General features: G+C 42.5%; 1 protein-coding gene across 1 annotated transcript in view; it reads left to right on the top strand.

The window, feature by feature from the left end:
- The first annotated feature begins 3,293 nt into the window (after positions 1 to 3,293).
- The window catches only part of NOS2 (nitric oxide synthase 2), a 40,529-nt gene continuing 16,383 nt past the window's right edge, over positions 3,294 to 27,439 (top strand). Inside the window, exons 1-12 of the mRNA XM_069089182.1 lie at positions 3,294 to 3,375; positions 4,070 to 4,192; positions 6,113 to 6,261; positions 11,295 to 11,457; positions 12,275 to 12,366; positions 14,632 to 14,773; positions 14,925 to 15,064; positions 17,189 to 17,363; positions 17,973 to 18,074; positions 23,406 to 23,600; positions 25,926 to 26,008; positions 26,427 to 26,571. Of these exons, the coding sequence (XP_068945283.1) occupies positions 4,154 to 4,192; positions 6,113 to 6,261; positions 11,295 to 11,457; positions 12,275 to 12,366; positions 14,632 to 14,773; positions 14,925 to 15,064; positions 17,189 to 17,363; positions 17,973 to 18,074; positions 23,406 to 23,600; positions 25,926 to 26,008; positions 26,427 to 26,571 (1,425 nt within the window). The 5' untranslated portion in view covers positions 3,294 to 3,375; positions 4,070 to 4,153. The remainder of the gene's footprint in view (positions 3,376 to 4,069; positions 4,193 to 6,112; positions 6,262 to 11,294; positions 11,458 to 12,274; positions 12,367 to 14,631; positions 14,774 to 14,924; positions 15,065 to 17,188; positions 17,364 to 17,972; positions 18,075 to 23,405; positions 23,601 to 25,925; positions 26,009 to 26,426; positions 26,572 to 27,439) is intronic.

The following is a 27,439-nucleotide window of genomic DNA, read 5'->3' on the forward strand; positions in this document are numbered from 1 at the left end:
TTGGAGGGTACTGCAGGGGTAGGGAGAATCTCATCCACCAGCTGGATCTGCTGCCTGAGGTTCAAGTAGCAAGCCTGAAAAAAAAAAAAAAGATTAGTTATTAGAGACGAGAGAGACTACTTGGCTGATAGCAGACTCAAACTTCTTAGGGTACAGATTGGGCTCCTAGGCTTGATAAAATCAACAACTGCCTTTTCAGTAGTTAGTTATCTAGCTAGGTGGTGCAGTGAATAAAGCACCAGCCCTAGAATTAGGAGGACGTGAGTTAAAAATCTGATCTCGGACACTTACTAGCTGTGTGACCTTGGCCAAGTCACTTAACCCTGTTTGTCTCAGTTTCCTCATCTGTAAAATGAGCTAAAGAAGGAAATAGCAAACCACTCTAGCAAAAAACTCTCTGGCAAGAAAACCCCAAATAGGGTCATGAAGAGTCAGATGTAACTGAAATGACTGAACAACAAAAGATAGTCAAGGCCTCCTTAGAGATAGAATGGGTCCAACATCTCTGATTGTAGTAAGGATGGGAATGAAAAGCAGCTTGAGGGTTTCTATGGTCACCTCTCGTTCTTTGGCCTCTAAGCTTTCTTTATCTGGGGAGAGGTACTTTCCGCCAAACTCACAGAACTCCTGTTCATCTTCCTCTTCCACAACCCTTACAACAACCCTAAGAGGTAGATGATATTATTATCCCCTTTTTACAGATGAGGAAACTGAGATAGCGACTTGCTCAGGGTCACCTAGCTAGTAAACATCGGAGGCTGGATTTGAATTCTTATCTTCCTGACTCCAAGTCCAGTGATCTATGTACTGTGCCACCTAAAAGCTTTGCTGATCCTCTTCCCCCACCCCCACTCCTTTGGGATACATGATATGAGACAGAGGCCTGGGTTCAAATCCTACCCCAGACTAATTGTGCAATTAGGCAAGTCTCTACATTTCTTTGAGCTTTATTTTCCACATTTGTATAATGGGGGTACCCATCTCATCTCTGAGTTGTTATGAGATAGGAACTTTGCAAGCCCTAAAGCAGTTTGGAAATGAGTCATTATTAAAGAAAAAAATATTCTGATGAATGACAAATCATCTCCCAATGCATCTGTCTGATCTCCGGCTGGATTTTCCTGTCTTGGCTTTTCCTGACATGGGCACACACCTAGATCCTATTGAAGGATAACACACACTCAGTCAACATCTGAGGTGGGATTTGAATCCAAGTGCTCAGACACTGGAGCCAATATTCATTCATTGTGCCATGCCACGTCCCAGATGATCACTTGCATGTTACTGGCAACCTGGTGAAACAAGTGAGAAATTTTAAGAGGCAGAGGTAAGGAAGGAGGGCATTCTAGGCATGGGGCGCAGCCTGTACAAAGCCAGGAGATAGGAGACCAAGTGCTCTGTGTGAGGAACAGCAAGAATCAGGCCAATTTGGCTGGACCAGACAGAGAGTGGAGAGTCATTTAGAATCCAATTGGAACAGTAGTTTGGGGCTGGGTCATGAAGGACTTTAAATGTCCAACAGAGCTCATTATCTAAGTCTTTGATACTCATGTCCGTGGTATGGTAACACCTCTGAAGAGGCTGCAGTATTATGTCAGACTCTTGTTGGGTTGGCCAGGGTGTGGCCAATGGCCAGAATTCACCTCTGCCAACACCGATTACAAGTCTATGATTTACTCTCCCGAGTTAGGTGAAACACAGAGGGGGTGGGGTCTTACAGCTACTAAGTATCCGAGGCAGGATTTGAACTGGGGTTTTCCTTATTCCCTGCATCACCGTTTCCTCTCTTTGCTAAGAAAGCTAGCTTGAAACCCCAAACCCAAACCAATCACATCCACAAAGATTTCAGGTAGCATTGACTTTCCTCTCCCTTCTCAAAAGGAACGTTTCCATTAAAAAACTCAAACGGGGTAACATTTCTAGCCTTAGAACCTCTCAAAACCCTGTTGAAAAGACAGGTTAGTGTCTGTGAAGAATCCCAAGGAGCACCAGCAGCCATAGGTGAAGTGATTTGAAGGGAAGGAAGCAAGACCAGAACAGGGGACAAAATGATTGCAGCAACATAAAGAGAAAGAATGACCAAAGGAAATTGAGTGCAATAGAATGGTGAGACGGAGAGATGAGAAAACACGCCTCCCTCCCTGCCTGCCTTCCGTTATTGCCCAGGTGGCAGATGATGGGTGTGCAATATTTTCTACAGTCAGTCTCAATTAATGTTGGTTGGTCTTGTAGAACTGTTCTTTCCTTAAAAAAAAAACCCCTTTATTCAAAAGGAAGTAGAGGAGAAGAAGGATTTTCCAAAATCAATATGACATTAAAAGCAAAATATATCATTTTAAAATATTTATTTTATTTTTAATTTATGGAATAAAACAAGAAATAAAATTTAAAAAATATATATCAATTTTTAAAAACAAAAACAGATCATGCCACACTAATTTTACTTCCTTCTTTGAAAAAGAAAAAAAAACCTGATTAAGACCAGACAATTTAGATTTCCTAGGGAGGAAGAATCTGTAAGTTGTATTTCCCTATATAAATCTGGGGTTCTTAACCCCTTGTGTGCTATGGTCCCCTTGATCAACAGTCTGGGGAAGACTATGGACCATTCTCTGAATCAAGTTTTTAAATACATAACATAAAAAATAGAACTGCAAAGGAAGATCATCACAATAAAGTGATCAAAAAGTTAAAAAAGAAAAAAGTTTATGAACCCCCGACTTATGAATTCCTCCAATTGATTACTGAATATCAGTTAATATTATTGTGATTATTCTGAAACTTCCACAGATCTCTGATTTCATTGGTCTAGGTTCTCTCTCAACAAGCCTGTTCACAGTCCCTGATATACCCCCCGCCATGGTCTTCATAAATCATCCAATCAGTCAATAAGCATGCTTACTATGTGCGAGGCATTGTTCTAGTCACTAAGGAAGCAGATACAAATACGGAAATATGTCCTACTTGTTTCAAACTTCAAGAAACTAACATTTTAATTGAAAAGACAAGAATATATCTCTCTATATAATACACACATATATGAAATATATACTGTATATATATGTGTGTGTATACACACACGTATATGTGAAATGGATGTGTGTATGTATAAAGAGACAGGATTTGAACCTGAGTCCTCTGACTCCAGAATTAGCACTATCTATTCTATCACTTGGTACTTTGTGATTGATGTTTCTGTCCATATATGAATGTCAGCTCCAATGATTATTATTAGCATAATTATTCTTTCTCTTGTTGTCTTCATTATTTTATTCTCATTGCTTTCACAGTTCATTGACGGAGGATGATATTAAAACTCACAACCTGAGCAAACCCTGGAATGAACAGCAACAACCCCCTGTGGCAGAGGCAAAGGTCAGTGGTGGGGTCACAACCCTTAACTCACTCCTGGTCCAGGTTATAGACCAGCCTCCCACACCCAAGGACCCCTGGACCATGATGACATGCCCTTTGGGATGCTAGATACAACATCTCTGGATGTGATGGTAGCCACCCATGGCCATCTCTTTCAGGAAAAACATTCCCCCGAGTGCATTTGATCTTGGCACTCCCAGAACATGGCATAAGGTACAGGGAAATAGTCCCCTAAGGTTTCCAGGGAAAGATCTTAGAATGTCTTTCTCAGTTCCAGTTTCAGTACTAAGCCACATTGGCTGTTAGGTTAATTCCTTTAATCTCTGCTACTATAGAAATATATAATGAAGAAACATTTGATATGGCCACTCTGGGTCCCAAGGGCCTGGAGCTCTTACTTGGGACTTTGTACAGATGGCCTAAAGTTTCAAGGGAAGAAATGACACATGAAACTTGACCCCCACTCTGTATGCATCCTCTATCCCTATTCCTATCAAGACCTATCAGTAAGAGGAAGAGGTTTCTTGAAATTTATTCATTAGTTTGATTGATAATCATTGACCATCTTCTATGTGCAAAGTCCAGTATTAAGTGCCAATTAATCCCACAAGTCCAAAACATTTAGACCTTATCATTAGATGGAATACACTTGGCAAACCCTGACTGACCTGTCTCCTTGTTTCCTCCTATCTAGAAGTCTCCTGAGAACCAAGTGAAGGGGACCCATACCATATCAGGCTGTCCAAGGCACGTGAGGATTAAAAACTGGGGCAATGGAATGACTTTCCAAGACACTCTACACCACAAAGCCAAATCAGTGAGTAGCTCCAGGCTTTAAAACCCTTCTTCTCAAAAAGGCCTCAAGGAGGCTCCCCTGCCTGGGTTCGCTACCACCCTAAAGGCAGCAAAAACAGATACAGTTCCTGACCTTCAGTAGCTTACAGCCTCATGCCATTTAACCTGTCACAAACAGAATATCAGTGGAGAATTACACCCTATAACCACCTAGAAGATGAAGCAGATGTTAGTCTTTTTTCTTGGAGGGGGGGAAGGCAAGGCAATTGGGGTTAAATGACTTGCCCAAGGTCACACAGCTAGTGAAGTGTCAAGTGTCTAAGGATGGATTTGAACTCAGGTCCTCCTGACTCTGGGCCAGTGCTCTATTTGCTGTACCACCTAGTGGCCCCTTAGCACATATTTTTTTTTGCCTTTTTGGAGGGCAATTGGGGTTAAGTAACTCACCCAGGGTTACACTGCTAGTTTTTGTGTGGGTGTTAAGTGTCTGAGGCTGGAACCAAACTCGAGTCCTCCTGACTCCGGGGCCGGTGCTTCACTCACTGCACCACCTGGCCACCCCTAATTAGCACATCTTAATGAACTGTAGTGATGGAGGATGAGCACCCCAGAGTTTGAGATAGTCTGCAGGTTATTGGATTGTGTTCAAAGATTTTTTTCCTTCCCAGTACATTTTCATTGCTAGTAAAGTTTGCTTTAGACTACTCCTCAGATCCTTCTGGATCCCACATATGCAAACAGGCTGGGAAGTAACGAGGAGATTGTGGGGTTGTCGACATGACCATTTGAACATGAGACAGTGGTTCAACTGTAGGCACTAAACAAGGAGTGGGCTCCTGTCTGTTCTGAGCCTGAGGCTGCACAGGAGGACAGACAAGGAACTTCAGAGGTCCCCTAGTACAACCCCCTTATTTTACAGATGAGGAAACCAAGGCTCAGATAAGTTAAAAGACTTACCCAAGGTCATACAGGTAGCTAGTAGAAGAACTGGGATTCGAACCCGGGTTCTCTAGCTCCAAAACCAACACCCTTTCCACTCTACCAAGGGCCCAGAGTGGATAGAGGTGATGACACCTTGCATCCTTTTAGTTATAGCAGCTAGGTTACAATGGGCAGAGATCTGGACCAAAGTTCAAATCCAGTCTAAGACACTTCCCAGCTGTGTGAGACCGTGGACAAGTCACTTAAGCAGTCTGCCTCAGTTTCCTCACCTGTAAAATGAAGAAAATATGCCTCCTTCTCAGGGTTATTGTGAGGATCAAATGAGATATTGTAAAGTGCTTCGCAAACCTTCCAGTGCTCTCTAAATGCTAGCTACTGTCACTCTTATTATTACCATCAGCTGGGGACAACCTGTGATTGGGAGGGAGGATATTCATTAGGAAGCAGGAGACTGGTGAACCAGATGGGGGGAGAGGTGTCCCTGGAGGCAACGAAGGAGAAAGCCTTGATATGTGGGGAAGGAGCAGAGAACCTGGAACAGGCAAAGCGGAGTGAATAAGCAAGGAAGGTGTGGATGTGGGAAAGTGGTGTCCAGGAGATGCCTGTAAGCAGAGCACAGACACCTTTGGGTCACTTCCCTGACCTCCTCTCACACTCTAGGTATAGTGGATAGGGCACTGGACCTGGAATCAGGAAGACGGGTTCCAATCCTGCCTCAGGGATTATCTTTTGCCTCTTTTTTGTATCCCTGGCACACAGTAGGTGTTTTAAAAATGTTTATTGATCGACTGATCGATCAGATGACTTTTTGTCTCCCTGGTACATAGTAGGTGCTTAATAAATGTTTATTGATTGACTGATTGATCAAACACTTATTAACTATGGGATCACTTCTGTGTGCTTCATTTTCCTCATCTCTAAAATGAAGGCACTGGATGGGATGGGTGCAAAGGTCTCTCCCAACTCTACATCTCTGATCTTCCATCAACTCTTTTTTCAGGCTATTGATTGCCAGTCCAAGACTTGCCGGGGGTCACTCATGACCCCCAAGAGTATGACGAGAGGGACTAGAGACAGCCCGATCCCTCCAGGAGAGCTTCTACCTCAAGCCATTGACTTCGTCAACCAGTATTATGGCTCCTTCAAAGAGTAAGATCATTCCCCTTTCTAGCTCTCTCTCTCTCTCTCTCTCTCTCTCTCTCTCTCTCTCTCTCTCTCTCTCTCTCCAGAAAAGAGCATTCACCAGGTTATTGACTATCTGGTGCCCACCATGTGCTTAGCCCAGAAGATGCCGAAGGCGCTCAGTGGTCCAAACAAGGCTGCATTTCTCTCCAAAACACAAAGCCCAGCTAGTGCTAAAAATGAGTGTGCCTGGGCTAAGTTAGAACTGCGAGAGGGAAGAACTACAAGGTCGTGGGATTACAGATTTAGAATTGGAAGAAACCTTAGAAATCATCGAGTCCAAACCTTTCCTTATTTGACAGATGAGGAAACTGAGGCCCAAATGAAGTGGTTTGTTGCCCAAGGTCACCCAGGAAGTAAAAGACAGTGCTAGAATTGGACAGAAGGCTCCCTGCTTTTCCCATTGTCCTACGCAGCTTCCCTGAGAATATTCTGCAGATTTTCAGTTCACTTGGTGACCAAAGGTCATTCTGAGTTTTAGACTTTCTTGCTTTTCTTGCTGTTGTTTAATCATTTCAGTCATCTCTGACCCTTTGTGACCTATTTGGGGTTTTCTTGTCAAAGATACTGGAATGGTTTGCCATTTCCTTCTTCAGCTCATTTTACAGGTGAGGAAACTGAGGCAAACAAGATTAAGCAACTTGCCCAGGGTCACACAGCTCAGTATCTGAGGCCAGATTTGAACTCAGGAAGGTGACTCTCCCTGACTACAGATCTGGAAATTTCTCCACCTCATCCACAAAGATCTTTCCTCCCTAGCCTTACTGTTCTCAGGGAAGTCCTGTTGCTTTTCCTTCAGCACAAGAAGTGGTAAATATTATGAAGCCCAGGGAGACCAGGTCATGGGACAGCACAATTCAGTGAGTTTGTCAGAGGAAAACTGTTAAGTGTCTGTAGATTACACATCTTGGATCCCCAGAAGGGGAATGGGTAAAGGCGTGTAATGAATGCAATTATATAATGCAAAAATATAATAGCTCATGCCTACTATTGCAAAAGCAACCCAAATGGAGCCATCCTGATGATGAGGAGTGGTGCCATCTTTCTTCTGTCTGGATGCTAGAAGCAGCACGTACCTTGGGATTCATTGTTTGACATTAGACAGCCTTAGTGTCTTTCTGGCCCTCAGTCTTCCCATCTATAAAATGAACATTAGAATCCCTTTCTCCAGAGCTATGACATCATAGGCTATCAGAACTGGAAGGGACCTTGGAGGGCATCTAGTCCACCTCTCTCATTGAACAGAGGAGGAAAACGAGAGCCAGAGATGGGTAATGACTTACTTAAGATCTCAGAGAAAGTAAGTGGCAGAGCCAGGACAAGAACCCACAAGTCTGAAGGAGATAAGAGGCATTGTTAACATTTTGAAGTCTTTAATAAGAAAAGATTAAATAAGATGGAGGCAGTAAGGTGCAGTGGAAAGAATGCTGTGTTTGGGGGTAGAAGGGTTCAGTCCTAATACTACCATTTACTCCCTGGGCAACATAACTTTGGGTCACTTTGGGTCTCAGTTTCCCCATCTGAAAATAAGGCTATTAGACTAGATGGCTTCGAGGTCCCTTCCAGCCCTAGGTCTGTGATCCTTTTGACCAAGATTTTGTGAATGTTAACATTCCGAAAAGCATAAAGCACTATGCTAATGGAGGACAGGACAATAACAGCTATTATTAATAACAATACTAATAATGATCGCAGTAAGAGATGATGGGTGGACAGGCAGAATCCTCAGGATATAAAAAGAAAATTTGAGGAAGGGGCCCCAGGATGGACTCCCTATGGTGAATTTATGGGGAGGGTCATAGAAAATGTCACTTAATATGAGCAGGCATGAAGACCTTGGGCAAGTCATTTTGTCTCTGTAGACCTCAGTTTCCTCATTTGTAAAAGGAGAGAGTTGGATTATAGGTGTTAACTCTGAGCTCTCTTCCAGGTCTACAGCCTAGATGCTGTGATTAGAGTGAGTTCCTTGGGAACATTGACTATTGTGCCTTTTTCTGGGGATGTAGAGGGAGGGTAGAATTTAGCTCAGTATTTGGCACATAGAAAGTGTTTAATAAATACTTTTTTATTCATTCATCCATACATCCCAGGTTTGGGTGATTAATAGAAGTGTTCTGTCAATCTTTAGTATCATTCCCATCATCCACTGGGTCTGACTTGGGGTGTGGGGGATGGGAGACAAGGAGAAGAGATATTATTAGTCCTCCAAGAGTCCTGTTTTGGAGTTGATTTCCTGTTGTATGCTCTTGTGAGCCTGTGTTCCACTTGTGTCCTTGGGGATAAATATTTTCAAGTGTTTTGTCTCTGGCCTCCTTTTTATCGAGGAAAAGGAGGGTTGTCAAGACCATCTTCATTGACTAAAAGACCATTTTGTTCTGATTTGTCCATCCTGTCTGTAATCAAGGCTGACTTTGTTCTTGAAATACTTTTCCTTGTTGCCATTTCAAGTGTCTGTGTGTGAGGATTGAAAACTTCAAGGTGTGTGTGTGTGTGTGTGTGTGTGTGTGTGTGTTTTGAAGCATTTGAGCTCTAAATCCTCTCTTTCATGATACTTACTGATGTCTGAATCAAGAAAGCAACCAAAAAAACCCTTTTCTAAGCACGTGTTGAAACTAAGGGACACCATAGTCTAGAGTGTAGACTTGGCATCCCAGATTGATGGATGAAAGGGATCTTAGAGTTCATCTCTTCATTTCATAGATGAGGACACTGAGGTCTGGGGGGGGGGAGTGCCATAGTTTTAGGGCTGGAAAAAATCTCAAAGGCCATTGCATTTAACTCTTTCTTTTACTGAAGACGAAACTGAGGACCAGAGGAGTTAAATGGCTTTTAAGGTCATAGCTCTAGAGCTAGAAGGGAACTCAGAGGTTATCCAGTTGACCTCCTTCCTCCCCTCACCCCTGCCAACACACACACCTGCTTTTGTTATAAATGAGGAAACTGAGACCCAGGAAATTTAACTTACCCAATGTCACATAAATGCTAAATGGTAAAGTCAGTATTTGAACTCAGGTCCTCTGATCCCAAACTTCTTTACCTGGCTTACAAAGTTATTGAGAGGTCCAGGTCTAGATTCAACACCAACAGGCATTTCTCAGTCAGTTGGCCATAGATTTAGGGCTGAAAAGGAGCTTAGAAATTAATTGGTCCAAACCCTAAGATGAGGAAACTGAGAATCAGACTGGGGGGGGGGGGACTTGCCCAGAGTCACATAGTTGGTATGGGGCAGAGTTAAGATTTGAATCCAGACCCTCTGACTCCAAAATTAGTCCTCTTCTCACTGCACTGTACAAACAGCAGGGATTTGTAGTTGCCCATTCTGCATCTTGTTGGAAGATGGCATAGAGGGAGGGGCGGCAGTTCCTCATCTCAAGAAGCTTACGATTCATATTTGGAGTTGAAAGTCAAGACCCTAGGATTGGGAATTTGGAGGAGCTTAGAGGAAGTGTAGCTCTGTAGCAAGAGTCCTGGGCTTGGACTCGGAGGAGCTCGGGTCCTTGGCTTTGCTCCTTTTTTCCTGTGTGACCAAAGGTGAGCCATTGACTTTTCCCAGACCTCAGTGTCTTCATCTGTAAAATGCAGAAGTTGGATTCCATGCCTAAGGTGCCTTCCAACTCAAAACCCTATGAAATTCATGATGGAAAGAGCCCTGACTGTCTCGTCAGAGAACCTGAGTTCAAATTCTGACTCTGATGCTTTACTACCTATGTGACATTGGGGAAGTCAGTTTATTCCCTTGGGCCTCAGTTTCCCTAAATATAAAAATATAGGGTTGAACTAGATGGGCCCTGAGGCCCTTTCCAGCTCAAGATCTATGATCCTATGATCCTGAGTGATGGGGGCAAAGAGAAGAATGGAGTTGGGAGCAGGTTCTCTACTGTTCTAAAGAGAAGTTTCAATGAGCAGCAATTTAGTGTGGAGTGGAAATGGTGTTGAATTTGGAGTTTGAGTCTTTGGGCTCAAATGTTGGCTCTGCAGCTTCCTAGCTGTATGAACTTGGACCATCCACTACCCATCTCTGGTTCTTGGCGTCCCAGACTTTAAACTGAGGGCTTGGATGAGCTGATCTCTTACCTCCCTTTCCACTAGCTCTGACAAATATTTACTCCTCCTGAAGCCACACCTTGAGGCACTCACCAGTTTTGTATGCTAGACAAAGAAAAATAGGCTTTGGATTTTATGGAAATCTCCTGGTAAATATGCTAGGTTTTGAGGTGATGGGATTCATTAGACTGTAAGCACCTCAAGAGAGGGGAATGTCTTTTACCTTTCTTTGTACCCCCAACACAGTGCCTGACACATAGTAGGTGCTTAATAAATATTTGGAGCAGCTGAGTGGCAGAGTGGATAGGGTGCTGAGTCTAGAGTCAGGAAGACCTGAGTTTAAATCCAGCTTCAGATGCTTACTAGCTGTGTGACCCTGGGCAAGTCACTTAACCTCATTTGCCCCAGTTTCCTCATCTATAAAATGAGCTGGAGAAGGAAATGGCAAGCCATTCTAGTAACTTTGCTAAGAAAATCCCAGATGGGGTCATAAAGAGTCAGACATGACTGAACAATGAAAACAACAATAAATATTTATTGACTTACTAGCAAATGTTTCCCAGTGATAATTCTCTGTAAGATACATTTTGGTTCCAATTCTAGAAATCATACTTTGATTTCCCATTTTTTGGATTGCATTCATTTAAAATTAAAGGAATTCCCTTAGTGAAGGATAGCACAGTGTAGTGTATAGAAGTCTGACCTTGGAGTCTGAGAGCATGGGGACCATCCTGCTTCTGACACCCACTATTGTGGTGATCACAAGCTGGTCACTGAATTTCTCAGTGCCCCTCTCGACTCTCTATGATGTATGTTACAGGCAAGTTGCACATCTGCACTGGTGAAGAGAGTTTCCACACAGGGACTTCTCCCATAAGGTTGAAATCACAGATCCCCAGGGCGGGAAATAAGTCAGTTCCTATTGTTTCTATTCCTGATCTTTTCCTGTTCTGTAGGGCAAAAATAGAGCAGCATTTGGCCAGAGTGGAAGCAGTAACAAAGGAGATAGAAACAACAGGAACCTACCAGCTGACGGAAGATGAGCTCATTTATGCAACCAAACAGGCCTGGAGAAATGCCCCTCGGTGCATTGGGAGGATCCAGTGGTCAAACCTGCAGGTGAACTTCCTGGGAATGAGATGGGAAGGCTGTGATCTCAATGGGAAGGGAGGGGAAGCACTCAGGCACCCTGGGACAGCTCCCCCAGGACACATGAGAGCGGCATAGATCCTTGGTCCAAAGTCTAGGGTGCTGAGTTTTAAATATCAGCTCCCAAGGAATTTTTACTCACTTTGGCTCCCTTTTGCCATTCAGCACCTCTGACTGGATATGCATCATTGGCTATTTGTCAAAGTAGACACTCCAATATTGTAATTGATTTGTAATATTATCTAATACTAACACTGTCATCCCTATAACATCTGGATGTTAATCAAACATTCATTAAGTGCTCACTATGTAGATGGTGAGAGAAAATAATACATAGTAGAGAATTGGTCTTGAAGTCATAAAGATCTGAGTTCAAATCCTGCCCCTTATATATACTGGTTGTGTGACCCTGGACAAATCTAAACCCTCAGCGTCCCAGGCAATTCTCTAAGGGAAGCCACTCATCTGCATTTGCAAGCGTTTCCTCATCTGGAAGTTCCTGATACCAATGAAATCACAGTGGGCATTTCTCTATTTAAAAGGAACTATGGAAAAGAATGACAATGATCAGGAATGAGGTGGAATGCACTGGGAGGGCAGGGTTTTCATTTTCCAGCTGTTTAAAACATCTGCTGCTTTGGAAGCTATTCGTGCTATGATGTGATACAAACATATAGATGTTGAAGTTGCCTCAAGTGACTTGTTAGATTCTGACAATGCTTGGATGAGGACCCAGATTTATACTGTTATTGATGACCTTGGTCTTGGGTTTTGCTGGGGTCTGTAGGTGTTTGATGCTCGGACCTGCACAACAGCCAAGGAGATGTTTGAGCACATCTGCCAGCATATCCGCTATGCAACCAACAATGGGAATATCAGGTGAGATGTTTATAGGAAAGGCAGCCCAGGGATGCAGCCCGGGGTTGTCTGGGAAATGAAGATAGAAAGAAAAGGACATAAGATTCCCTGACAAATAGGATGCTTAGCCCTGCCCTGGCATTCACTATCTCCATGTCTGTTTGATTTCTCTCTTTAGCTTGGAGTCATTTGGAGGAGAGAGAGAGAGAGAGAGAGAGAGAGAGAGAGAGAGAGAGAGAGAGAGAGAGAAGGAAGGAGAGAAGGAGGGAAAGAAAATGAGAGAAGAAAGAAAGAAATGAAAGAAAGGAAGGAAGGAAGGAAGGAAGGAAGAAAAAACTTATAGTTTGGATTTTCATTTAATAACTTCTAGATGAGAAGGCTCTGAGGATGTTTAAACATAGAATCATCACAGATTTAGAGCTGGAAGGAAATGTCAAGGTCATCTAGTCCAACCCTCTTGTTTTTTATAGAAGAGGAAACTGAGGAAAGTCATATGATTGGCCTGAGGCACTAAATAACAATGCCAAGATTTGACCTTATGTTCTTTGACTCCAAATTGTGCCATGCTGCCCCAATATATTTCTTTGGAGGTGGCTATGGAGTGGATTTGTAAGCTAAGGGTGAATTGCTTTCTGCATGAAGTCTTGTCTTTTGGTCAATAAGCATTTATTAAGCACCTGCTATGTACCAGGCACTAAGTGCTAGGGATACAAAAAAAAAGCAAAAACAGTCCCTGCCCTCGAGGAGCTGACCACCTAATGAGGATACCAACATGCAGCTATGTACCTATGGCATATGCACAGTGTAGATGGAAGGTATTCTCAGAGGGAAGGCACCGACAAGAAGGGGAACCAGGGAAGATTTCTTGTAGAAGGTGGAATTTAAGCTAAATTTGAAGAAGCCAAGAGGGAGAGAATTCCAAGCATGTGGGAACAGCCAGTGAAAACAGAGCCTGGAGAAAGAGTGTCTTGTTTAAGGAACAGCCAAGCCAGTATCACTGCATAGAGGGCGGTAAATGTAAGCAGACTGAGAAGGGAAGGGGGGCCAGGCAATGGAGAGCTTTAAAAAATAAACAGGATTTTGTAGCAGTCCCTGGATGTGAGAGTGATTGGTACTTAGTGAGTAGGCAGTGACATGGTCAGAGCTCTGTTTTAGGAAGATCATTTTGGCAGCTGGTGAAGGCAGAGAGGCAAATGCAGTGACCTTCAAGGCACTTTTTGCCTGGGATTAGTTACCAGTTGGAATTCTGTCGCTTAACGAATCCAGAACTGATATGGTTGTGTTAGACAATGATTAATGCCATCCTCTGACTCCTCACACCATAAACCAAAGAAGCCAGAGGTCATACAGATACAGAGGCAGAATCAACATAACAAAATGGAATAACCAAAGACTTTTGAGTCAGGAGACATGGATTCAAATCCTGGGTCTGTTACTGACCATGTGTCCTTAGTCAAGTCAATTCATTTATATGTGACTCGGTTTCCTTATTTGTAAAAAGAAACTAGGGAACTAGATGACCACTGAGCTTCCTTCCAGCTCTGAATCTGTGACCCTGTGAACATATGAGGTTATCTCATACAATCTCCTCATTATGTGGCCCTAAACTATCTTGTATCTTTTCTATTTTTTTCATCCTATACTTATGTCTGTATGTGTTGTCTCCCTCATAGGATTTAAGTTCCCTGAGGGCAGGTACCATTTGATTTTTGCCTTTGTCTGCCCAGAGGCTAGCTCAGTGGCAAGCATACAGTAGTCACTTACTAAATGGTTAAAGATTGATTTAATAACATGGTGGAAGGAATGTTGACTAAGGAAAGACAGGATCTTGGTTTGTATTCCACCTCTGAAACTTCCCGAGTGTGTTAAGGGACCTAGATGTCATGCCCTCCCTGGGCCTCAGGTTCATTATCTGTAAAATGAGCTGGGAAGGCTGGATGACCTCTGAGATCCTCTTCAGCATCACATCTATCTGGGATCCCTCTTGAAAACCAGAGTAGGGCAAGCATCACAAGAGAACAAAAGCTGAGGAAGGCAGGCCATGAGGTCAAGTCTCCAGGGTCTTGAGCTATAACTGCTTCCTCCTCTCCAAACCTCACCCCCAAAGTAGAAATTATTTCCTTTCTTGTCACTGAGTCCAACCCTCCTTGTGAAGGTCAAGAGGGACCATCACCCTCCTTAGTGGTCTGTTTTCCTGGACTCCCATTAGTTATGTCAGTTTCCAGGAGATCTGACTGGAGGCCAATATTACTTTCCAAATAAACATTCTTCCTTTTTTCTGGGCAGGTCAGCCATTACCATCTTCCCCCAGCGGAGTGATGGGAAACATGACTTCCGGGTCTGGAATGCTCAGCTCCTTCGATATGCTGGCTATCAGATGCCAGATGGCTCCATTGTAGGAGATGCTGCCAGCATTGAGTTCACCCAGGTGTGTATATGCTTTCCAACTCCAGGGGGAAATCCAATGGAAAGGGGCAAGGGGTGGGAGGTCCCAGGACAAGCAGCAAGAGGGCCCCAAAGGAGTCTCAATGCCCAATCACCACCAATGTCAATCACTATGTTGTTCTCTCCATCTCCAGCTGTGTATAGACTTGGGATGGGTGCCAAAATATGGCCGTTTTGATATCTTGCCTCTCGTGTTACAAGCCAATGGCCAGGACCCAGAGGTGTTTGACATCCCGAAAGACCTTGTCCTTGAGGTGCCTATAGAACATCCTAAGTAAGTGAATTGGGTAGAGGGATCGGAAATCTGGAATTAACTGCATGCCCCACCCCCCACCAGCATACCTTTATAGGTTTCAAGTCTCAGCCCCCAAAGTATCTTGCAATGATTTTCCCTTAAAGCTGAAATGACACCCAATTAAAGCCAAGAGGAAATTCCTTTCATAGAATGCCATATCTCAGTTACCTTCTCTAGTAATTATGTACTTTCATCTTGGAGTGAATAAATATGAGAGTGTTGATGTACATGGGAGCAGTGGAAGATGAGGAAGACTTTGGAGAGAGGCTTCTTTTGCTCCACCTGCCACCCTCTCCTGGATCCCCTCTCCAAGCATCCCTTGGAGCCACTTTTTTTTTGGAAGGAGGAAGGCAGGGCAATTAGGGTTAAATTACTTGCCCGAGGACACACAGCTCATAAGTGTTAAGTGTCTGAGACCAGATTTGAACTCAGGTCCTCCTGAATCCAGGGTTGGTGTTCTATTCACTGCACCACCTAGTCACCCCCTCCTTGGAGGCACTTTCATTCACATTTAGCCCTCTGGGGACCCAAAATGGAGACTGCGCCTTTCTGTCAGGTCCTCTTAGAGCTGTAACCAGGGTGAGAGAGACTGTGATTTTCTGCCATGATGCCAATACGAGGGGGATATCTCCCTAGTCACTGCCTACCCTCCCTGGTCCTTGCAGCACCATGAGAATACAATCTCAGGAATTAGCTTTAAAAACCCCCATCCATTATTCCATCAATGACCCTGCTTGAGTGACCATATGCATGGCCTCATCCTGAGTACCAAGGGGAAATATGAAGAAACCAAAGATTTTTAATAGGAAAGAAAGAAAAGTGATCTCAATCCCCCTCAGGCAGCTAAAATCTCCTGGCCTGATCTTAATAACATCCAACATTTAGACGGTGCTGTAAGACTGACCAAGGGTTTTAGGTATCTTATGCCAATGGAGCATCCCAAGGACCCTGTGAGGTGGGTATTCCAAAGCATATGATGAAAACATTGTGGATTTAGAGATAAAAAGGTCATACAATCAAAGAGTTAGAGCTGGAAACATTATCAAAAGACATCTGGTCCAATCCTCTAATGTTACAGAAGAGGAGACTGAAACCCAGGGAAGTTATTAAGTGACTATACCAAACTCACACAGGAAAGTCAGGATTTGAATTCAGTTCCTCTGACCCAAAACCCTATAATTATATATATATATATATATATATATATAGATGATAGATGATAGATAGATAGATAGATAGATAGATAGATAGATAGATAGATAGATAGATAGATAGATAGATAGAGATAGATAGATAGATATACAGAGAGAGATACAGAGAGATATAGAAATATTTATGAAATATTTATTTTATCTTCCTTCTACTCCTACCCCTTTGGAAAAAATAAAATTACATTATGTTCTGTGCTCTTTCCCTATCATGTATTGTCTGTTTCTATTATTTTTATCCCCATTTTACAGATAAGGAAGTTGAGGCTCAGGGACTTGCTTAAAGTCATAGAACTAAGTAATGGTCAAGTCAACTAGCATTTATGAAATACCTATTTTGGGCCAGCCACTGTAGTAAACACTAGGGTACAAAAAAAGGCCCAAATAATCGCTCCCCTCAAGAAGATGACCACTTCAAGAGGATGTCAGAGAGTAGGATCCGAATTTATGTCTTCCTGACTACAGGTCCAGAGCTCTGGCCACTGAAGAACATTCCTTCTCTGGTCCAAAGGCAGAGAGTTTTCTTGGTGGTGTCCTTCTAAAAGTATCTCTGGCCAAAAAGGGATGACATACAATCATAGAAAACTTAGAGGTCGTAGATCAAATCCCCTCACTTCACAGATAAGAAAACTGAGGCACAGAAAGGTTAAATGTTTTGCTCACATAAGAAACACATGGCAGTGCTGAAATTTGAACTCAGGCTCCCAAACCAGGGCTCTTCCCACTATTCCACATGGCCTCCCTAGAGCCTTTAGTCCCACCTCCTTATTTTACAGATGAAGACATGGACACCCAGAGGAGGGGGAGAGAAGTAATTTACCTGGGTTTGCACTGAAAATAAGCAGTGTTTGAAGCCAGATCCTTTGACTTGCAACATCCCCTCCTTTCCCAACAGGTATGAATGGTTCAAGGAGTTGGATCTGAAGTGGTATGCTCTGCCCGCTGTGGCCAACATGCTCCTGGAAGTGGGTGGCCTAGAGTTTCCTGGGTGCCCATTCAATGGCTGGTACATGGGGACTGAAATTGGTGTCCGAGATTTCTGTGATGTCCAGAGGTACAATATTCTGGAGGTAAGAGAAACATAGCTATACCCTTGATATAAAGGAAAAGGAAAGGAAAAATAAGAAGCAAAACCCTTGTAACAAACATGCATAGCCAAGCCAAACAAATACCCACATTGGCCATGACCAAAAATGTGTATCTCATTCTGCATGATGAGTCTCTTTTTTCTCCATCTAGATGTGGACGGCATTCTCCATTATTGGCCCTTGGGAATCATGGCTGATCATTGTGTTAGGCAGTTCTTAAGTCTTCCAAGACTGTTCATTTTTATAATGTTGTTATTGTCTTAGTTGTACACTGGGTTCTGCTCACTTCACTCTGCATCTGTTAATTTAAGTCTTCCCAGGTTTCTCTGAATCTGTCCCTTTTGACATTTCTTATGGAAGAATAATGCCATAATTCACATGGTATAATTTGTTTGACCATTCCCCAACTGATGGATAGCCCCTTACTTTCCAGTCCATTGACACCACAAAAAGAGATGTTAGTAATATATATATATATATATATATATATATATATATATATATATATATATTGTATACATGGACTCTTTTCCCTTTGGTTTCTTTGCTCTAAAGGGATTAACTGTCCCCTGTCATCTTGCTTCCCTGCAGGAAGTTGGAAGGAGGATGGGTCTGGAAACACACAAGTTGGCTTCTCTCTGGAAAGACAGGGCGGTGATTGAGATCAACGTTGCCGTGCTGCATAGTTTCCAAGTAAGTTAAGCATTTATGGGGTAGTCTTTGTCCTTGCTGAGGTAAGCATTCCCCTTCCCTTTTCAATAAACAAGTATTTGTTCAGTATTTACTATGTGTCAGGCACAAAGAAAGGCAGAAACACAGCCCCTGCCCTGAAGGAGTTTATGTTCTCATGGAAAAGATGGCTCCCTTCTAAGTAAGTGCATGGGAGATATGGACAGAGTAATTGGAACATAACCAGAGAGGGAAAGACTCTAGCAGCTGTCAGGAATAAGTCCTGCCCTAGGGTTTTGTCTGGAGTCAAGGCTTATGAATACACATAATAGGCTGTTGAGAACATGCTAGAGGACCTCCAGAATAAAGCATTCTGGACCCATTCCTCACCCCAGCCCCACCTTTGGATCAAACACCTGGCAAATTCTCAGGAGAGGCCTCTGGGCAGGGATCCCAGGGTCTTAGGTCACTGGGGCTTCTTCCCTGGGAAGGAAATGGTACAGCTTGCTCCCCATTCCTCAGGAGATTTGCTCATTGGGTCACAGATCCAGAACTGGAAGGGACCTTAGAGCCCATCTAGGCCAACCCCAACTGAGTACCAGGGAGAGTAAGTAACTTGATCACCTAGGTAGCAAGCCTCTGTGGCAGGATTTGAACCAGGGCCTTCTTGGCTGCAAGAGCAGCAATCCATACACCATGCCAGGCTGAGAAATGAACTGAAATGTTCTGACATTATTAGACTGGGAGTTTCTGGAGGACAGGGTCTGGTTTTTCTTTTCTTTGCATGCCCAGCACTTAGCACAGTGTCTGGCACATAGCAGGTGTTCAATAAATACTTGTTGACTGACCGAATGACCTGCCATGATGTCACTTTAGAGAAAAGACTTCTTCCTTTGTTTTACAGATGAGAAAATTGAGACCCAGAAATTTTAAATGAATTGTCCAAGTTTATTCAGTCAATTAGACACAGAGTTGGGCTGCAAATCACTAGAACAGTGCTTTGTTGTTGTTTGTACTTTATTCTCAAAGAGGTCCATGACATCAAGAAGGTAATGTCATGACTTGCAAGTGAATTGGGTTTAAGTGAGGCAGGGCTGTGCTCTTCAGGAGCCATCTGGGTCCAGTGGCAAGACATAGATCAAGATTACTGGAGATGGCCCCAAATGCAGTGGGAGACCTTGGCCTTTTTAAGCTAAGGTCTTTCCCAGGTCTCACTTGGTCTGAGGCTATGCTCAATTAGTCCTTAAGGTTAGATGAGAAACGAGTCCATGGAACACCTAGTTCTTTCTGCTTTTTCTGTTGTTTTTTTTTAATAAGACAATGATTTATTTAAAAACCCTTCTTTTCCCCTAGTATGTTTGCTTTCAAAGGGCTTTCACATCCTTGAGAGAATCAACAGCTACAGATAAGAGTGATTCAAACTCCTTTTTCTTCTCATACTGGGAATATTGTCTCATAACAAAAAAGGGAGTCAGCTCAGTTGAGAAGCTCAAGCTTTGGACAAGTCCTATAACCTCTGTGAGTCCCAGCTTCCTCTCTCATAAGATGAAAGGAATTGGTTTGTCTTTCCAGCTTTGGATTTCTATGATTCTACCAGTCTATGAAACTGTCCTTTTCTTCCAGAAAGAGATCATGTCATAGAGTCGCAGAATCTCAGAGTTAGAAGGGACCATAGAGGCCAAGAACTCCCTCTAGGAAATGCCCAGCAAGTGGTCATTCAACCTTTGATTAAAGTCTTCCAATGAGGGCAAGCCACTCCAGACATATCTCTGCCAAGACATACCTCTGCCGAGACATAACTCTGCGGAGACATACCTCCCAATCTACTTTCCTTGATAGGAAATGTTTCCTTACATTAATCTAAATTGACCCTCTGCAATTTCCATCAAGAGGTCATGGTACTTTCTTCTCAGACCAAGTAGGAAAAAGTCACATCCTTCTTCCTTGTGACAGCTCTTCAAATGCTTGAAGGCAGTCATCATTTCCTCCTTAAGTCTTCTCTGAATATTCCCTGTTCTTTCAGTAAGGTATGGAATGGTGAGACCTTAAAGCCCTATTCATTACCTTGCTGTTCCCTTATTCTCCAAGAGTTATGTGGCATAGTGGGGGAAGCCATGTACCTTGAGAATCAGGAAGTCCAAAACTAGGGTTTAAAGCCTGCCTCAGAGGCTTAGTTGCTCTGTGACTGTGGGTAAGTCATTTGACCTGCCTAGATCTCTGCTTCCTCCTCTGTAAGGTGTGAGATTCAGTGATCTCTGAGGAACCTCCCTGATCTATAACCCTGTGTTACATACCAGTTGTGTGACCATGGGCATGTCTCATAACCTGTCTGTGCCTCTGTTTTCTTATTGATTAAATGAGAAGGTTGGACTCAGTGACCTTTGAGGACCCTTCCAGCTTGAAAGTTATGGTCCTCTGGGCCAATGACTAGACAGTAGCCCCCATAAGGAAGTGGTTTCTAGTGACTCCTTTGACCTAGGTAATAAGCTGCCAGCCGTTACTATATTACCTTCAGATGCCAGAAGTCTGGACCACAGAGACAAAGGCTCTGGCCCTTCATTTTGAAAAGATAAAATATCATCCACAGACTTTTGAAGGGAAAAGATCAAAATGTTTAGAATCTTCCTGGGGAGAAATTTTTCTCCTCCCAAGCAGACAAAAAAGAAGTCTCCTCCTCCTTCTGAGCCTCAGTTTCCTCTTCTGTAAAGTGAGGTCAGGTTCAATGTTTCAGCTTTGGTTGGGTTGTTTGTAGATGGAGCCATTTGTTTCTAGGGGGAGCAGTGCCATCTACAAGCCCCATTGGACCCAATTCAAGAAGTGAATCACTAACAGTTAACGAGCCCCTTCAGACATTTCATTAGCAGCTCTGCCACTGATCACACTTCTTGAAACAGCAGCAGATTGAGCGAGAAGTGTGTTTAAAACAAATTAGAGACATTTCTCACACCAGCTCTCCACGGCTGGGGCAACAAATAACAGCCAAAGATGCTGAGACATCCCGACAGAGAGGGGGAAAAACGTGCCAAGCCCAGCTCCCTATCAAATGGCTTCTGTCCAAGGTGCTGACGGCAGCTGGCGATGAGAGGTTGGCATCAGTGAGTCAAACCAGACGTGTCTGGGCTGAGCTTCACCTCCCTGGTTCTCAGTTTCTACCTCTGTAAAGTGGGAGGCCTATTTCAGATGACTTCTAGGGTCCCTTCCATTAAAGGCATGATTAGAGAATTTTTTTTTTTGTCTTAGGGAAGATAGTACAAAATGGTCTTCAATCTCAGTGGTAGAAACTGTGGGGTTATCCATCAGGCACTCACTTGGGATGGAGCCTCACAGTTTCTTATTTTAACTAATTTTTCTTTTTACAAATAATATTTTATTTTCCCTAGTTACATGTAAAGACAAATTTTAATATTCATTTTTTTTTTAGATTTTGAGTTCCAATTTTTCTCTCTCCCTCCCTCCCTGAGACTGTAAGCAATGTAATATAGGATATACATGTTCAATCAGGCAAAACATATTACCATATTAGTCATTTAACTAATCTTTCTAATTAAGCTCCTTCTTCCTCCCTCTTCTCTATGCTGCTGAAGGACTGTGGGTGCTATCATCCTTCTAAATTTCAGTGCCTTGAGACAAAGTCCTGGTTGTCCTTCCCTAGTTATAATTAAGGCATCCTAGGACTATGTTTCTATGAACTCCCTAGGTGATTCTAAAGCCAAGTAGGCTATTTGGTTTCAACAGAAGTAAGAAGCTGGGTGCAAACAGGAAAAAAAGGCCATCTGGTAGCTGACCTAGTTTGGGAAGAGCTGTGTGAGAAAAATCACTATCCTGGGGAATCCCAAGCCTGTTTGTGAAAGAGGCAGAATTGGGATAAGGATGGGATAATGTTCTACCAACTCTGCTTCATACTGAGATGTTGAGGCTATGCCCCTTCACCCACTTTTTAAATCCAATTGAATTCAACTGGAATTCAATCAGACAATTTCCTAGGCTTCCATTCTTCCAGGTATGGTGAGTTCCTAGTTCTTGACATCCTTTCACAAAAGGGTCCCCAAGACTTCAAGATATAATTTAGGATCAAGAAGGTCATAGATCTAGACCTGGAAAGAACCTTAGAGTCTACCTCTGCATTGTACAGATGAGGAAACTGAGGCCTGTAGAGGGTAAGTGGCTTGCCAAGGGTCAGCACCTAGCAGGATTCAGCCTCCCACCTTCCTGACTCCAGGCTTTATCCTCTATGACCTACCTCTAAGAGCTACCTCTTTGCTGAGATGACTATGGGCATACCACCAAGTATTAACTTAACCTGAAACTTAGTGTTGTCAATAATAGAATAATAGGATTTATAGCTAGAAGGAACCGTTTAGAGGGGACAAAGTCTAACTCTTTATTTTACAGATGAGGAAACTGAATCTGAGAGGGGTCAAGTGACTTTCCTAGAGTCTCACAGTTAGTAAGTGTCTGACACAGGATTTGAACTCAGGTTTTCCTGATTCCAAGTTGAGCACTCAACCTACCATGCCACCTGGTTCTTTGATGATCAGAAAACTGAAGTGAATTGCTCATAGTTTTCTGTCTTGTATCTTAGTAAACAGTAGACCACCAGGAGGTACCTCCGAGGCCACCTGTAAGCTCCTAGGTGTTGTAGTGCCTGCGTCCTGTACTTGGAATCAAGAAGACCTGAATTCAAATCTAGCTTCAGACACTTACTAATTGCATGATCCTGGGAAAATCACTCGGCCTCTCTCAGACTCTGTTTTCTCATCTGTAAAATGAGGATAATAGCAACACCTACAAAGTTGTTGTGAGGATCAAGTGAGATAACATAGGTTAAAGCATTTTGTAAATTCTGGTTATTATTATTGTCGCTGGGCTGTTTCATATAACCCCCTCATTTTACAGATGAGTAAATTGAGGGCCAAGAAGGTTAAAGTAATTTGTCCAATAGCATCTAGGTAGTAAATGACAGAGGCAGGATTAGACTGAGCTCCTTTTACTGACTCCAGAGCCAGAACACTTTCCACTGGATCTTATGCCCTTAGTAGAGGGAATTCCCATGTTGGGAGCACTCTATACTGACATAATCACACCTCCTTTGCATGTTTGTATATACTATGGTCAGAATTAGCGACGATATTTCTGGAGATGTTTTTTCCTCCCTAGGAAGTGTTTTCCAATTCATTTCACCTGTGATTCAATCATCTTTTGTTTGTTTCATTTAGCTGCAGAATAGTGCAGAATAAGGCCAAGGATGATTGTCATTCCCATTTTACAGGTAGTGAAAAGCAAGACCTGCCTTTGCTCCTTGCTCCTTGCCCCTTGCCACCTCACTGTATCCCCTTGTGCTTCCTTTTGTTTTAGAAACAAAATGTTACCATCATGGACCACCACTCTGCAGCGGAATCCTTTATGAAATACATGCAGAATGAACAGAAGTCCCGAGGAGGTTGCCCAGCAGATTGGGTTTGGCTGGTCCCACCAATCTCTGGGAGCATCACCCCTGTGTTTCATCAGGAGATGCTAAACTACATTCTTTCCCCTTTCTACTACTACCAGGTAAGCAGGCCCTGGAATTCACTTCCAGTCTCAAGAGTATCATTCAGTGCTTTGGTCACTACTGGCCTCCCCTGTCCCTAAGCCTGAAAGAGGTCAGATGAGGGTCATTTGTCCATCAAGCATTTGTTAAGCATCTATTATGGACTGGACACTGTGCTATATGCTGGGGCTACAAAAGCCAAAATGGGATAGTTCCTGACCTCAAGAGGCTTACATCTATTGGGGAGGAACAATTGGTCAAGCAGCAGGCATTTATTAAGCAACTACTGTATGCTAGGCACTGTGCTCGATGCTGAAGATCAAAAGACAAAAACAGTGAATCTGTGATTTTAAATGATTGAAAAGGACAAGAGCCTCCCTGGTTCCCTCTTACCCCAAACAACGCCCACAACAGGGAAGGCTATTATTAGGTAGCAGAGTCAATGCTGCATTCTATTCAACCTTCTTTCCTACATGGAAGTTTTTTGTTTAGACTGGCTGTCTTCTGCATATTGCTTAATGATTATGAAATAACTAAATAAAGGCAGCTCATCACGGTGGATAAAGGACTAGGCTTAGAATCAGGGAGACCTAGGTTCAGATCCAATCTTTGACACTTATTAATTTACTGTGTGACCCTGGGTAAACCCCTTAACTTTCCTGAGCCTCAGGCAATTTTCCATGTTGCAGATGGGTTGTGGGTCTGCCTTGGTAGAGAAGTATCTGTCCTTGGAGTTCCCCATATCACTGAAATCAAAGTTTCCTTAATGAATTTGTGTTAACAACTGAACTAATATTTTTTTATTATTTTTTAGTATTCATTTTTTAAAAAATTTTGAGTTCCAAATTTTTCCCTCCTTCCCACCCATCTCCTACCTATTTGAGAAGGCAAGCAATTGGATATCAATTTTACGTGTGAAGTCATGTAAAACATTTCCATATTAACCATGTTGCAAAAAAAAGGAAGAGAAATAAGAAAGTTTTTAAAAAGTGCTTCAATCTGCACTCATACTCCATCAATTCTTTCTCTGGAGGTAGATAGCATTTTTCTTTTTCTTTCCTTTTTTTTTGTACTGAGATATTTTAATATTATAAAATGTAAATTTGGTAAAGTCTTATTTCTTTTTTAGTTTCTTTTTTCTTTTTATTAATTAACTTATTTTTAGTTTTTAATATTCTCTTCCACCAGATTTTGCGTTCCAAATTTTCTCCCCATCTATCCCCTTACCTCCCCCACCCCAAGAGGCCATGCATTCTGATTGCTCCTCCCCCAAATCTTCCCTCCCTTCTAGCACCCTCCTCCCCTTATCTCATCCCCTTCCCTTCTATTTTTCTGTAGGGTAAGATAGATTTCTATACCCTATTGCTGGTATATCTTATTTTCCAGTTGCATGTAAAAATAATTTTTAACATTTGTTTGAAAAACTTTGAGTTCCACATTCTCTCCTTTCCATCCTTCCCACCCACCCTCATTGAGAAGGCAAGCAATTTAATATAGGTCATAACCTGTGTAGTCAGGATAGCATTTTTTTGTCATAAGTCCTTTGGAATTATGACAAAAAATTATTTAAAAATAATAATTAATTAAAAAATTATTAATCTTGGATCCTTGTATTGATCAGAGTAGTCAAGTCTTTCACATTTGATCATCATATTGCCATGACTGTGCACAATGTTCTGGTTCTGTTCACTTCACTTTGCATCAGTTCATACAAGTCTTTTCAGGTTTTTCTAAAAGCATCCTGCTTGTAATTTCTTGTAGTACAATAGCATTCCATCATAATCATATACCACAACTTGTTCAGTCATTCCCCAATTGATGGATATACCCTCAATTTCTAATTCTTTGTCATCACAAAAAAGGGCTGCTATAAATATTTTGCTATGTATCAGTCCCTTTCCCTTTTCTTGATCTCTTTGGCATACAGATCTAGTAGTGGTATTGCCGGGTCAAAGTCTTTTATAGTCCTTTGAGCATAGCTCCTCCAAATTGTTCTCCATAATGTTTGGATCAGATCACAACTACACCAACAGTACATTAATATCCCAATTTTTCCATATCCCTCCAGCATATGTCATTTTCCTTTTCTGTCATGTTAACCAATCTGATAGGTATGAGGTGATATGTCAGAGTTATTTTAATTTACATTTCTCTGATCAATAGTGATTTGAAACAATTTTTCATGTGACTATTGATAGCTTTGATTTATTCTTCTGAAAACTACCTTGAACTAATTAATGTTTCAAATTAAGTCCATTCCTAAACTTTACCGCCAAACCTTTTGATTCTCCAAGTAAACCCAGATTAATGGACCTTTTCTCCCTTGTGTCACTTTTTTTTCCTAGGTGGAGGCCTGGAAAACCCATGTCTGGCATGATGAGAAGAAGAGGCCCAAGAAAAGAGAGATCAAATTAAAGGTCTTGGTCAAGTAAGTATAAGAGATCAGGATTTTAAAATAAGAATGGAACTATCTCCTTCCAGTAAATTCCTACCAGCCTCTTCTCTCACCTCTCCCCACTCCCCAAGCCTTGGGGTGGGAGGGAATCAAAGAAGAATGGTTATCTTTTGACACTATCTACTAAATTCAACTTTATTGGCTAAAATTCACTTTTGGAGTTGCCATCTGATCTATCTTCCTCTATTCTCTTCCCCAAAGTGACTAGGAAGAAAGTAAGAGGAGAGGGAGGAGAGGGAAATAATGGTCAAGGTTTGTGGGTGAGCAATCATTTGAGTTACTAACGCCTGTCACCTCAAGCCTCCTCCCCCCATCAACCTCTCCCATCCCCAAGCCCTCCCTGTTTTGTGTGTGACACCTCACCTGGGTAATCTGTTGTCCATCCCCACAGAGCAGTGTTCTTTGTCTCTGTCCTGATGCGCAAGACCATGGCAGCCCGGATCAAAGCCACAGTGCTCTTTGCGACAGAGACAGGAAAATCAGAAACTCTGGCTAGGGATTTGGGAGAGCTGTTCAGCTGTGCTTTCAATACCAAGGTAAGTTTTTGGTTCCTGGACCCACATAGGGCTGTTCCTTTTAACCTTCGTGCCTATCCAACCTGTCGAATTATCTGTACTGAGTAAATGGAAGGTGTATAGGGATGGGAAGATGTGATATTTGGGGGATAATTTACATTTTTCATTTTATAGCCCATTCACTCTGGGGTCCACATCAGCCACCTTTTGTGAAGACTCCTTGGGTATGGGCCAGACCAAACTTTATGAAATGTACACAGGAATTAAGTCGTTCTACAAATAGAATCACACAATTCACAGTTGCAGGATAATTTAGAAATCATCTAATCCAGTGGCACCAAATTCAAGTAGAAAAGGATCCCTGTGGGTTGTATCTTGATTTAGAAAACCACAAATTATCATCATCTCTGGTTTTTTTATTGTTAAGAATTTACCAATTCCATTTTAATCTGGCTTGGGCTACACTCTGGAGTTTTGCAGGCCTCTTGGCTAACTGGCCTTGAGTTGGACACCTCTGGATCCATCCTCCACCCAAGTCACAAATCCAATCTAAGGCATCCTCAGGTGGTCACTGGTCTCTGCTTAAAGGCCTCTACTGACGGGCAACTTGCTCCATCTAGTGAAAACCATTTCTGAACAGCTCGAATTGTGGAGTGTTTCTGTATGTTGAAATGAAATGTGTCTTCCACTACCCTTCACCCACTGAGCCCAGTTCTGTCTTCTGGGGCCAGGATGAGCAAGTGAATGAGGACCCAGTTAGAATAAGACACATATTGTGATTATCGAATGATGAATCTGATTTTTAATATTTTTAAACATATGCTTCATAACTTAGACAAGTGCAATGTTCCAAAATATTTTTAGAATGCCTCTCTTGCAATGGCCTTCA

The sequence above is a fragment of the Petaurus breviceps genome, unplaced genomic scaffold, assembly GCF_028583685.1.
Source record: "Petaurus breviceps papuanus isolate PSGF00001 unplaced genomic scaffold, PetGlider_PUasm1.0 186, whole genome shotgun sequence".
In the NCBI taxonomy this organism is placed as follows: Eukaryota; Metazoa; Chordata; class Mammalia; order Diprotodontia; family Petauridae; genus Petaurus; species Petaurus breviceps.